General features: G+C 35.1%; 1 protein-coding gene across 1 annotated transcript in view; it reads left to right on the top strand.

The window, feature by feature from the left end:
• Positions 1-14346, top strand: part of Mat89Ba (nucleolar protein 6 Mat89Ba) — a 329267-nt gene that overhangs the window by 159430 nt on the left and 155491 nt on the right. Inside the window, exon 13 of the mRNA XM_090403430.1 lies at positions 12988-13136. Within this exon, the coding sequence (XP_090259556.1) occupies positions 12988-13136 (149 nt within the window). The remainder of the gene's footprint in view (positions 1-12987; positions 13137-14346) is intronic.

Raw genomic sequence — 14346 nt, 5'->3', positions numbered from 1 at the left:
AAATAGCCAGGAGCATAGAAAACTTCAGCTGCATTCTGAATGAAAATCCTATAGAACAGATAAAATTTTTCAGCTATTTAGGCAGAGTTTTTAATGAAAATGTCAAATTAAATCTGGAAATAGACAACAGAATAAGGAAAGTTATTATGGTAGGTCACCAAATTTATATGGAATAAGAGAAATTAGCCAAAACACCAAACTAGCAGTATACAAGACATTTACGCCACTTTTAAGTTATGGCTCTGAGAGTTGGGTTAAAAATAAAGCACATAATCAAAGACTGGACACCACAAATATGAGGGTTTTGAGAAAAATTAGGGGACTGAACTGATGGCATCACTGACAGAATCCTGTTTAAAAATGAAGATATTATAAAAGACCTTGACATTATAAACATTCAAGAATGTGTCATCAGAGCTAACCTAAGATGGTATGGCCACTTAAATAGAATGGGGAGGTTCGCAAAACGCTATGCACTTCGCATAGACTAAGATCTATTTGACTGATTCAGTCAGAAATGCCTTAGAAGCATGAAATGTTAGATATAACAATATTGGAGTGCTCACAAATAATAGACTGATTTGGAGAAAAATTGTTGATTGGAGATTAATAATGAGGTAAACTTAATCATGTAGTGCTGTCATAGTAACCTGAACACTCCTTGAGGGTATATATCAGGAAATTGATGATGATGATGAAGGATGGGAACAGGATGAGAGAGGCATCCTTGGTAGTTGAGAATGAATGCTGTCGAGAAGGGAATGAGAGCTAGATTTTTCACTCTTAGAGTGTTGCATGATTGGAATGGATTGCCATTGAAGGTGGTGAGTGCAGGTAGTTTGAATAGATTCAAAAACAAGTATGACCGCTGGTGAAGGTAATATGTGACTTCCCTCAATGAGTCCGTGACTCCTTGGAGATCTCTCTTAATAATAATAATCTAACTCTTAGCACATCCACACTACTAGAGGATGATAAGCATACAATCTTTCATGGGTGGGACTCACATAAAAATTAGAACTTTACTGATAACGTTTATCTGTAATGTGGTACCATTGATAATATACAGCACTGAGATTTTTAATGACCACCCCTCGATTTCTTTAGACTTTTCTTGAAACAATTTGAGCTGTAGATTGCTTTGCAGTCATCATTTAGAGATTTCCTACTCTGTTGTTTCACCATTTAGAGCAGCCTGAAATAGGCTGTGGTGATTCATTGCATTTGTTGTGAGAGAAAAACTACAATTTTTGGCATATGTATATATTCCACTTAAAACCAAAAATGGGGATACTAATTAATGGAACGAATGGCCAGTAATTAAGGGAATTTCAATATATGGATGGTACAGTTGCTCTAATGTTTATTGAAATATACATATATGTAGAAAGTTTTTTACCTTGGGTATAATATACGTTAAAGATACCAAGCTATTTTAAATATAAATAAACCTTGTTTTAATCCATTTATCAAGTAAGCAAACAGACAAGTAAGTCAAGTTTGCATCTGCAAGTAGGGATGACGCCATACATAGTGCAAGTCTAGGCAACTCATGGTAAACGTGGAATAAGCTCTGATCACTATTCTTAATATTTACCCTTAATGCAAAGCACATCACCTGGAGGAGATGTATTATGCTAGGTTCTTTAGTGAAATATACATAATCGATGTGTTTCCAGGCACTTTAATGGAACTTATGTTTGAAAATAAATTTCTTTAAATAAATACCAGAATTAAATCACATAAAATATTATTTATTAGTATAATTTTCGCCTGAGTATCAAAGGCATCTTCGGTACAAAGCTAATAGAACAATAACTGAAAATTCCAAAAGGTGCGGCCTAAGTAGCTAATGTAAGATAACTAAAAAAAAAAGTCATTCAATTTCCAACTTATTAAAAAAATAAAAAATAAACAAATAAAAATAAAAAATAAATAAATAATTAAATAAAATTATATATATATATATATATATAATTGAAATTAGGATTTACTCGGGATGTATACATTTATAAAAATAAATTTAACTGACTAGAACCTGAGAAAGTATAACAAAAACCTTTAATAAATCACGACTAGTTTCATCGGTGCTCCGACTTCTTCAGGTGAGAAAGAAAAAACATAAGACTTATAAAAATAACAAGGTAAAAAACATGGATTTTCCAGCTTAATAAAAAGAAGTAGAATAGTAACAGTCATATTTGAATAGGTGACCGCGTGCTACCGTTGGCATGAGTTGAATGTGTGTGACAGCTAATTTTAGAGCGCCAGTACTGGATTACTGCACTATGGGAATCAGCCAAATTGTAGCTTAGATTATTGTTCAAGTGTGAAGGGTCCAGAACTATTTCTTTTGATTCGATAATTCTTCTTTCAAATTCATCCTTGCATATATATATATAAATTAGTAGTGCGTTCCCAATCAACTTGGTGTGGCTGTTTTTCGAAAAACCACCCACACTGATAGATATTTACATGGCTCTTCTCATCACTGCCCTCCTCAGAAACTGGGCATCATCTCCAGCCTTACCCATCGAGCAAGATGTCTCACTTCCACAGAAGAAGACCTTCAAACAGAGCTTAACTTCCTGAAAAACACCTTCTTAAATAATGGATATTCATCTCGTAACATCACTAAACGTTTGAGACCATGCCAACATCCTTGACAAGAAGGTGATTCCAACCCTATCACTCATATAGAGTTACCACTTACCCCAAAACTATCTAGGATTTTGAAGAAATTCAACATAAAGACAGACTATACTACTCTGCCAAAACTTTGTTCTTTTCTGAGTCGACCGAAACCAAAACACAACCAACTGCATTTTCCTGGTGTTTATAAAGTTTTGTGTGACTGTGGTCGACCTTATTTTGGCTAGACAGATAAATCTGTTTCACTTCGTCTTGAGGAACATAGGCGTGACATCTCTTACAGTAGAGCACGTGCAAGCACCCTTTCCAGTCATGTCCTCTTCTCGGCAAACTCTAATCTTGAAGAACGGCCACACCAAGTTGATTGGGAACGCACTACTAATTTATATATATGCAAGGATGAATTTGAAAGAAAAATTATCGAATCAAAAGAAATAGTTCTGGACCCTTCACACTTGAACAATAATCTAAGCTACAATTTGGCTGATTCCCATAGTGCAGTAATCCAGTACTGGCGCTCTAAAATTAGCTGTCACACACATTCAACTCATGCCAACGGTAGCACGCGGTCACCTATTCAAATATGACTGTTACTATTCTACTTCTTTTTATTAAGCTGGAAAGTCCATGTTTTTTACCTTGTTATTTTTATAAGTCTTATGTTTTTTCTTTCTCACCTGAAGAAGTCGGAGCACTGATGAAACTAGTCGTGATTTATTAAAGGTTTTTGTTATACTTTCTCGGGTTCTAGTCAGTTAAATTTATTTATATATATATATATATATTAGGGTTACCAAGTAATTTTATAAGCTTGGTTATTAATTCCTAATCCCAAGTAAGCAAACAGTTAAGTTTGCACCTGAAACATAGTTCAAGTCTAAAGATGGTACAACACCAGGGCAACTCATTGTAAAGCTCTGATTACTATTCTTAGTATTTCCCATAATGTAAAGCACATCTCACTAAAAAATGTATACTGCAATACATTATGGGTGAGATCACTAACGGGACCGGTTTCAACCTTTTTTTGGTTGAACCTAAGAACCTAGACCCTAAAAACCTTGGTATTTAGGGTCTTGCTACTCAGTGAGTAGCTAGATCCTAAATACCAAGGTTTTAGTAATACAGAGCCTTATCAACTTTACCTATACAAGTTGCTACAAGCTGTTTTTATTTTTAATAAGAATCTCTGGAGGAGATATAGATGTAATTAATTTTTTAACTTGGGGATACTGTATATTAATGGTTACCAAGTAATGAAGACTTGAACTATGTTTCAGGCGCAAACTTAACTGTTTGCTTACTTGGGATTAGGAGTTAAATAACCAAGCTTATAAAATTACTTGGTAACCCTAATATACGGTATCCCCAAGTTAAAAAATTAATTACATCTGTATCTCCTCCAGAGATTCTTAGTAAAAATAAAAACACCTTGTAGCAACTTGTATAGGTAAAGTTGATAAGGCTCTGTATTACTAAAACCTTGGTATTTAGGGTCTAGCTACTCACTGAGGAGACCTCAAAAAAGTTTGAAACCAATCTGGGTAGTGACCCCACCCTTAATGCATTGCAGTACACATCTTTTAGTGATATGTGCTTTACATTATGGGAAATACTAAGAATAGTGATCAGAGCTTTACGATGAGTTGCCCTGGTGTTGTACCATCTTTAGACTTGAACTATGTTTCAGGTGCAAACTTAACTGTTTGCTTACTTGGGATTAGAAGTTAAATAACCAAGCTTATAAAATTACTTGGTAACCCTAATATACAGTATCCCCAAGTGAAAAAATTAATTACATATATATATATATATATATATTTTGACGAAAGATGTTGTATACTCCATTAAATTATCCCCAAGTTAAAAAATTAATCTCACACACACACACACACACACACACACACACACACACACACACACACACACACACACACACACACACACACACACGTTGCCCTGGTCCTGCACTACCTGTGGGATCAGTTAGACTTGCATCAATTGCAGGCGCAAACTTGACTTTTAGTCTGTTTGCTTACTTGGGAAATGGAGTAAAACCAGGTTTAAAATTACTTGGTATCTTTAACATATATATATATATATATGAACATATCCAATCACTGAGTCAATGTAACTACTGATTATGTATATACACGTCCAAGTGGCTATGCGCTTCGCAACCATATGCTTGGGAAAGGAGTGTCCTAGGTTTGATTCCCGTCAACAATGTGAGGAGCTTTAGGATCTTTCTCAGACATAGCCAAGTTAGCCGGTCTTGGGCGTGGACTGCAGGGACTCTCCAGTTATCTGGGGGTTTTCCTCCCACAAGCAGGCAAACCGGCCCCATGAACACATGCAGCTACAGACATAGGACACACCAGGAAGCATAGGGCTAGCCACTCTATCTTCGGGACGGGTATGGCTTAGAAGGACTAAGGATAGCCCCGAACAGGCCACTAGGCCTAATACATGAAGAGGAAGGTGTATATATATATATATATATGCAATTAAAAATAAATTTTAAATAAATCTCCTAACAAATTGAATATATTGCTGTCTTTTAGGAGTGATGTTGTCACATATTCTTTTTAGTAAAATTACAACCTTGTTAGGAATAATTATTTTAATTTCCTGATGTTTCAACTTCATATTAAGGTCATCATCTGGAGTATACACACACACACACACAGACACACACACACACACACACACACACACACACACACATATATATATATACAGATATCCCTTGCTTAATGTGGCGTAATTAATTTCGGCAATCCCTTAATATATGCGGCAAGAATTTTGATTAACGCGCCTTTAACCCTGCAGAGCTCACAGCTGATCTGACAGATACATGCAAAATGTTTAATATAAATATTCTTACACAATTCAGTGTATAGCTTGGAGGTCATGAGTAGCTGTGCATTCATATGTTATGAGTGATATTCCATACTGTTTTTTGCTGTCAGTTTGGTTTAACACGTGTTACATAAAGGCTTGTGATATTTGATAGTAAATTGTATCTGAGAGATACCTTGACTTCCAATGTCAGTATAGTATTGTTTTTTTTTCAATAATTTCTAGATTGTAGCTGAAAATAAATAAACCATCATTTATTACTGAAATAGAGAGCTCACACACACACATGTATTACTGAAATAGAGAGCTCACACACACATGTATTACTGAAATAGAGAGCCAAAGGCTTATTTATCATACATGTCCTCTAGAAGATGTGCTTTACATTATGGAAAATACTAAGGAAAGTGATCTGGAGCTTTCTCCACCTTTACTACGAGCCCATAAGGTTGCTTATGCTTGTATCCACCAAAACTTTTAGTTTCTATATGTTCAGCATGAAACTCTTGTAGTTTCTATATTCGCCCATGAAATAATGTTGGATTCAATATCCACTTAATTTGTACCATCATGTATTATATTTGCAGTGTTTTTTCTTTATGTTTTATTGCTTGTTTCCGAGGTCTGGAGAGTCATTTTGCTTGTTATCGTAGAATTTATGCCGATAAGAAAAAAACTAAAACTGTTCAAATGACTCTTGATAACTTCTTTTGATAAAAAAATTGCAGTAAATAATGTAGGTACAAAGTAAATGTTTAACAAGTATTTATTAAACATTTACTTTGCATTAATTTTTTATCTTTCCTAAGAGTACCATATAAAACGAATTATTAATACAGTAATCGATCATGGACGAATTGTAATTTTTACCATTGATTATTAGACTTGATTAATGCAATTTTGATATATGTGGTAACATCGAGGGATTAATTAACTGTGTTAATCGAGGGATACCTGTACAAAGATGAGCTACGTTACATTTCTAACAGTAAGCCAAAGTGACAATGATTTGATCAATTGTTATTTTACTGACCTGACTCTAGTGAAAAAAAAAATATCAAAACTATATCCTATTTATAACATCATCAGAAAACAAATTCATATAGATAGTTTTAATACAACAAAGTAGTAGCCTAATCCATAATTGAACAAGTGTGTTATATTGGAGTTATGATCCTGGATTGGGTAGAATATGTGCCATCCATATTCTGATCACTGTGTAATGCTAAAAGAAAAGAAAAAATGATGTCATCACATATTCATTTGAAAGTTAATGGCCACCAATTTGTGCAGGTGTCTTGAAAATTATAAGTTTGAGATCAATCTTTGAAAAGCACTACATCTTTCCGAGAACAAAAATTCAAGGAAGAAAAACATTTTTTTTTGTGATATCTTCACTTCAAACATTGATTTAATTGGAACTAAATGTTCAATGTGTATTTTGTATTTGAAGTAAACATTAGGCATATTTCAAAATATATAAACTAAAAAGTCTAAGTTATATTTTATATTATAATTATTAATAAATTATATATAAATTATAAAAAGTGGAAATTCCTCATATATTTCATATACGAGGAACTTCCACTTTAGATTAAGCACAATGTCAAATTATCAGATTAAATGCAGTTATGTACACAGATATTTTCATTAGGTGAAAAACTCAATACTTGATATCATGATAAACAGTAAATAATTTTTTTAAAAAAATATTGAAAGAAGGTAATACCATTTTTGTGATGATTTTCTTTGAATACACATGATTAGGAAAATTCATGCAGTTTCGTTTTACATGAAAATTCTACAAAACATTTGAAATTAGATTACTGTACAGACAGACTTGTAAAAATGCGCATGCCTGATTTGGTTTTATTTATCTGCTTTCACTGGAAGCTATAATCTAAAGCAACATTATCCTACTTTGCCATATCTTTAGATAAGAATCTCTAGTTATTATTTGTGCTGCTAAAGCTTTCTTTTACTAAGCCAAATTGCCAACCTTGCACCCACTTGCCACAATTTATCTGGACTTGGCATCATTTGCTGGATTTTCAAATTGTTTAGCATTTAGCAAAAAAAAAAAAAAATGCCGCCTTTTATTTATTTATTTATTTATTTTTATTTTTTTTACAAACTTTAGTATATCAGGCAAGATGTCACTGTTTGTAAAAAAAAAAATAATAAATAAATAAAAGGCGGCATTTTTTTTCATGAGGACTTCATGAAATGTAGTGTGTGTGTGTAACATATTCACTGTAGGGATTAAGCTGTGTATAATAACTAAAATGGCAAGAGAGCTTGTTGAAAATGTAATGTGAGAATGTCAGTTTGTATATCAAAGGAAGACAGTGGTAAAAAATGCAAAACTGAAAGTTGTAGAGAACGAATAGAGGAATACAGGAATCAGTAAATGAGTAAAGAAAAAAAAAATGTAAAGCCAGATGATGAGAATAGAGAGGTGGTGTGTTAACAGTGAAACAGCAAGGTGTTACAGTGTAAGCTAGAGAGCATCATTTGGAGAAGCATCTGAAGAAATAAGAGAGGTGACAGGGAAAAGACACACCATGGAGACAATATTTTATGGCAATTTCTATGAGTAGAGGTGTGCTTGATGAGTGAATGACTAAATCATGCTTTCCTGGAATGCAAATTAAAGGAATGCAAACCACCAGATTGCAGAAAGGGATAGTAAAAAAAAAAAAGTTAATTCTTGTGGTCAGAAAAATGATTTAAAGGTCAAAAAGTATCAAATGCATGTGAGAGGATATGAACTGAAAGAAGCAAAAAAAAGAAGAGAAAGTGTAGTCGTCTCTTACCAAGTTGTGGTATGATAGGAATGAATTAAGAAGATGGGAGCCCATTGCAAATGAATCATTTGAGTAGGTTGTGTAGGAGGAATGTTGTTATTATTATTATTATTGACACCTCCAAAGTGCCCTCCCTCGATCGAAGGAGGGCACCTACTCTACAGCTGTGTCCACTACTCAATCCACCTACTACACCAATGGCATCTACCGCCCACAACCACCACTAGTATTTTTCACAGACAATCACAAACATCCCTGCCCATGGCAAGATTCAAACTCACAGCCTTTTGGCTGGAGAGCAGATATGCTAATCACTCGGCCAACCAGGCTGACTTCTTTGAATATTTGAACAAATGAACTAAATGTTGTAAGATGTTTGAAGTGAATTTGATGGATGGGAGGACTTATATATGCATTGCACTTAATTGAATGGATTTGGACTTCAATATCTGAAAATTTTGGTTAAGTAACTTTATTACCAAATGACAACACTAAATGGCATGATATGTCACCATCTGAAAATAGGGACTTTTGATGGTGCAGATGGGCACGTTGTGTGTTTTGGTTTGAGAAAACAAAGTCTGCAACACAAGTTCAAAGGAATTTCTGCATGCATTATGGCAAATAATCTCCTAGTAGGTGCACGATCTACACATGGCACAAGAATTTTGTGGAAAGAGGCTGTTCTGTGCATCATCCAAGGTCAACGGTAAGGCCACGCACTGCCAATGCTGTTGTGGAAGAAGTTCTGGAAAGTTTCCAGAGAAGCCCTGGAAAATCAACCAGATGGGTGTCTCGTCAAATTGGAATTCCACATGTGACTGTGTAGCATGTTTTACAACAGTGTCTACATTTAAGGCCCTACAAATTTACCCTTGTACAACATTTGAAGAAAGACAATAAGAAGATACACCAGGATTTTTGTATGGAAATGATTAGTAGAATAGAACAAAATGAGGACTTTTTTTGACATGATTTTTTTCAGGTAAGTGGGCAAGTAAACACTCACAACTGCAGAATTTGGAGAAGCGAAAATCCACATGGCATTGTAGAACATGTTCATGGCACCCCAAAGGCTAATGTTTTTTGCACCATAAACAAGAAGAAAGTGTATGGACCCTTCTTTGTTTTGGAATTTACTGTTCTTGGTGGTGTGTATCTGGACACGCTAAAAGGGGACCTAATACCACATTGAGACAACGATGACCACATACCTCGACACCTGTTTTCCAGGCAGACAAATTGGTAGAGGGGTGCCTGTAGCATGGTCACCGCATTCCCCAACCTTACACCATTAGATTTTTTCTTGTGAGGCTTTGCGAAAGATGAAGTGTTTGTACCACCACTACTGACCAATTTGGATGAGCTGCATTCCAGAATTACTGCCGCTGTTGGTGAAGTTATGCCAGATATGCTCTTTCAGGAAATTTATTACAGATGGGGTGTCTGCATAATTACTGGAGGCAGTTGTATTGTACTTTAACTGTTGAAACTTCAAGTGTTATGCTATATTTGCATGGTCATAAAAATTGTTCATCTATTGCTATTTTCCTTCTATTGTCATTCAAAGTTGTGTATCCCCTTTTGAAACAACCTGTGCACATATATATATATATATATATATATATATATATATATATATATGAAAAACCTTTAATGACTAATACCGAGAGATAAAAAGATGACAAGATATATTTAAAAAGATACTACTACTAGTTTAGTAGTTTCGTTGAATAGATCAACATCCTCAGGTATCACAATCAAAGAAATATATAAAAAAAATTACAGAGACTTAAAATTGTAATAACAGAACAAGTATAACAAGTATATTTGTTTTTCAAACAAGTATAGCGTGTTTGAAAAACAAATGCGAGTATGAGTTCCAAAAAACGTATACTACGCGCTATCGCGAGTGCGCCAGTACTGAATAGAAGCAACGTGTGCATCAGAGAGATTGTAACTCAAGCTGTTGTTGATATGAGAGGAATCTAGAGAAATTTCCCTGGATTCGACAATCTTTCTTTCGAGTTCATCGTAGCACACATGGATGTTAGAAGTTTGAGTCCAATTTACAATGTGTTGGCGGCCTTCGCCTGAGTTAGCTGAAAAGAGAACGTGGCTAGAGAGAGCGCTAGCTCTAGTCCTGTTATAGGAGATATCTCTATGGTGTTCATCTAAACGTAGAAGGATGGATTTGGCAGTCTGCCCATAGTATGGCTTTCCACAATCACACAAAATCTTGTACACTCCTGGAAACTGAGTAGGAAGATGTTTCTGTTTATGTTTGCTAAGTAATGAACGAAGTTTTGGAAGCGTAGTGAAGCAAGTTTTGAAGTTAAATTTCTTGAGAATTTTGGCCAGTTTTGGTGAGAGAGAGCTGATGTAAGGCAAGGAGATGACGGCTCTTGGGGAAGAGGGATCTTCAGAAGTAGTTGAGTGCCTGGGGGAAAGAAATTCTTGGAACTTTTAAATAGTGATACTTACTCAGAAATTGCTAGTGACCCTATGGATATAGGGAACGGTGATGGATTTAGAGTAATCCTTGTTGTGAAGGGGGGAGGGGGTTGTGGTTTATTGGTTTCAGTATTTTTTGGATTTTTTTGAAGGGGTAGCCATTGGCTGAGAAAGTGTTGAGAATGTGGTTTAGTTCTGTGGTTAGGGCATTGTCATTTGAACAGATAAGTTTAGCCCTGTTGTGTAGTGTCTTAATGACTCCATATTGTTGTGGGGAGGGGGATTGTTGGTGAATGTATCTGCCTGTATGGGTGGGTTTTCTTTAAACTGAGAAAACCAAGGTTCCATCAGGTTGGCGGGTGACCAGTGTGTGTCTAAGAAAGGAAGGCAGTTGTTTTTTTCCTCTTCCAGGGTGAACTTGATCTGGGGTGTTGATTGTTTAAGTGTGTTAGGAAGGAGAGTAGTGCATCGGAGCCATGTGGCCAAATTGCGAACACATCATCAACATAACGAAGCCATATGGTTGGTTTTTGTGGGGCAGAGTTTAAGACTTTTTCTTCAAAAGTCTACATAAAAAAGTTGGCCAAGGGTGGGGAGAGTGGACAACCCATGACTGTCCCCTCTATTTGTTTGTAGAATTTTCCTTGCCAAACAAAATAGCCTGAATTCATGTGAACTGAAATAGGGCTGTGATATCGGGAGGAAACTTAGCTTGGATTAGCTGTAAGGATTCTTTGAGTGGGACATTTGTGAAAAAGGAGGAGACATCAAAACTAATTATTTTAATAATTGGCTATGCCATTAATAAAGAATTGCATTTTTGTAAGGTTTTCTATGCTGGCTTTGAAGTGGACTGAGTTTTTTTATGTATGAAGGTGTGTTGCCAGTATAGTGTGAGAGAGCTTTGGCCAAATGTTTAGTTAGTTTGTATGTGGGGGAATCAATGCCATCCACTATGGGACATAATGGCACATTTTCTTTATGTATTTTTGGGAGTCCATATATATATATACACACAAGGGGGGGGGTTAAACGATTTTTAATTTGTTAGTGACTTCTACAGGCCAAGAAGTGACCTTCTTAAGGAGCCTGTGGAGTTTTCTAATTTGTGAGTTGGTGGGATTACTTGATAGGGAGGTAAGTAGCCCGATCTCACAATAGAGCATTCAGCTTACCTGTATAATCTGTTTGGTTAAGCAATGCTGTGGTTCCCTTTATCCGCTTTGGTGATTATTATTTCCTTGTTTTTCTTTAATTCTTGCAGAGATTTAATTTCCTTATTGGGCATGTTGGTTTTTGGTGGTTTTGCTTTGGTCAGAACACAAGCCACATCGAGTCTAATATCGTTGGCGATGTGGTTTGGAAGGTGTTGTATCCCGCATTTAATTTGTATCATAATGTCTTCAGCAGGTATTCTTCTGGTGAAGTTGTGGCGCAATGGTGAAGTTGTGGGCACATGAGAGAGCGTCGAGTGCTTCAGGTTTCAAACTAATTGACGAAAGGTTGACTACTGTGTCAGTAGGAAGTTGTGGTTTGGAGTTCGAGTTCTTTTTTAAATTATCCAATTTTTTGATGTGTCGTTCTCGTACTTTTTTAAATTCTTTATCTGCAGCAGTGCACGCGATATCTTATAAAATAGGCCAGATCTTGTGGTTTAAGGTGCTGGAAAGCTCATCTTCGAGTGCCTGGATAGCTAAGTTATAGAGTCAGCACCTATGGAAATAATTCACTCTTTTTGTCAGAGCATGAATATACCTGCACTATAAAATTATTATTGTTTTTATGGTCATATTTAGTTATGCTTTGTGATTTTAAGTACAGTTACTTACGAAAAAAATTTAAAAATTTGGCAAAGCCTTTGGTATCTTTTGGAGGGTCTGGATATGCGATATGTGTTGAATTTTGAGGCTAGTTTACTTTAAAATGTTATATAAAGAATTTAATTGCTTTAATAATGATTTTTTTTTTATTTCTTGCAAATTATAAAACTTTTCAAAAAATTATATGAATACATTTGACTTACTATAAATACACACCAGTATAATGAATTCACTCACTGTAACAAACTTCTAGAACATCTCCAATCACATTTCAGAATGTGATTCTAAAAGAAATTCATTATAACTTTTTCTGTTATGAGTTTGCTGTACTAAGTCAACTGTAGCATTCAATTAAGAACTAAGTATGAAGCTATGCCATTATTTTATTCAAGGCTTATGACTTTCGCAATTTCTGGGGAGAGAAATCTGGATTAAGGCGATTTCAAGATGGAAAAATTTGTGAAACTGTCCTGTGGCCTGCTAAAAACTTATCAGAGAGGCGTTTAGCAGTGTCTCACATTGTTAAACATATTTTAAAAAGGTAAGAAAGAACCATTATAATTAGTTCAGTTATTTTATTACACAAACTTTAATATTAATCATTACTCATGTCTCATTATGTATAGTTGGTTTTCATTCGAGTCCTAACATATTCTTTTATTTATTTATTGAGTGATGAAATTTAAAAGCACAATACAGTAAAGCCTCATTTTACAAACTTAATTCATTCCAGAAGGCTATTCATATAACGAAAAGTTTGTAATACGAAACTATTTTTAACTTAGTAATTAATGTAAAATAAATTAATCCGTTCCACATGAAAAATTTTCAGTTATTATCATAATTAAAATAAAAATAAGAATATAACATGACCCTTATCTTTACTGAAGATATATGGGGAAGGAGGGAGGAAATTATTGTTTTGAAAGTGAGTCACCTTCCATAAAAATGTCAGGTAATTGCCCCTCAGATGTCACTGCCTCTTTTCTGTCTTTTTGTGGATGGACTAGATGGATTCTTTAGTTTTGATTGCAGACTTATCTAGAGTTGTCTGGGTTTGTCTTGTTCTTAAAATTTTTCTAAAATGTGCAATGATATTATCATGTTAACACTGTTACTAACCACAGATACATCAGGGTGCCACTTTTCTGCAGTGGTTTGGATTTTTTCCCAGTGGAATCGCAGTTTTCAGCAATGGAAATGGTTCCTCTAGAGGAGTTGGTGGAAGATCATCAAAGAGAGCTTACCACTGAGGAATTTAAAGAACTGCAAAAGGAGCAGCATGAGGAAGTTGAAAAAAGTTCCTTAACAACTTCCTCATACTGCTCCTTTTGCAGTTTTTTTCAGCTCCTCAGTGGTAAGTTCTCTTTGATGATCTTCCACCAACTCCTCTATATCAGCATTGCCCACTTATCATCCTATGGACCTGCCCAGATACACAATTTCATCAACTACAGATTCTGCTGGCTCAATAGGAAAAAACCTTCAAAATCTGTGCCTTTCACACATCCAGGTCACAATTTTTGTCAGGCTGAGTTCATAGTTTTCAAAGAAATTTCCCCTCATGCTTTAGTTATAAGCCTCAAACAATGCAAGATGTTAAAGTACTTTTTCCAAAAGTCCCTGATTATTAGTTGTGTGTCAGATGTCACTTCGAAGCACCTTTGAAAAATATTAGGAGGTAGAAATTTGAATTTTATAAAGTTGTGCTCACCCAAATCATCCTCCAAGCCTAGGGGTGAGTAGGAGCA

This window comes from Typopeltis vanoorti, chromosome 14 (genome assembly GCF_054136105.1).
Source record: "Typopeltis vanoorti isolate ZY-2024b chromosome 14, IOZ_Tvanoo_1.0, whole genome shotgun sequence".
NCBI lineage: Eukaryota > Metazoa > Arthropoda > Arachnida > Uropygi > Thelyphonidae > Typopeltis > Typopeltis vanoorti.
The sequence above is the reverse complement of the archived record's forward strand: the minus strand, read 5'-3'. Positions and strand labels throughout refer to the sequence as shown.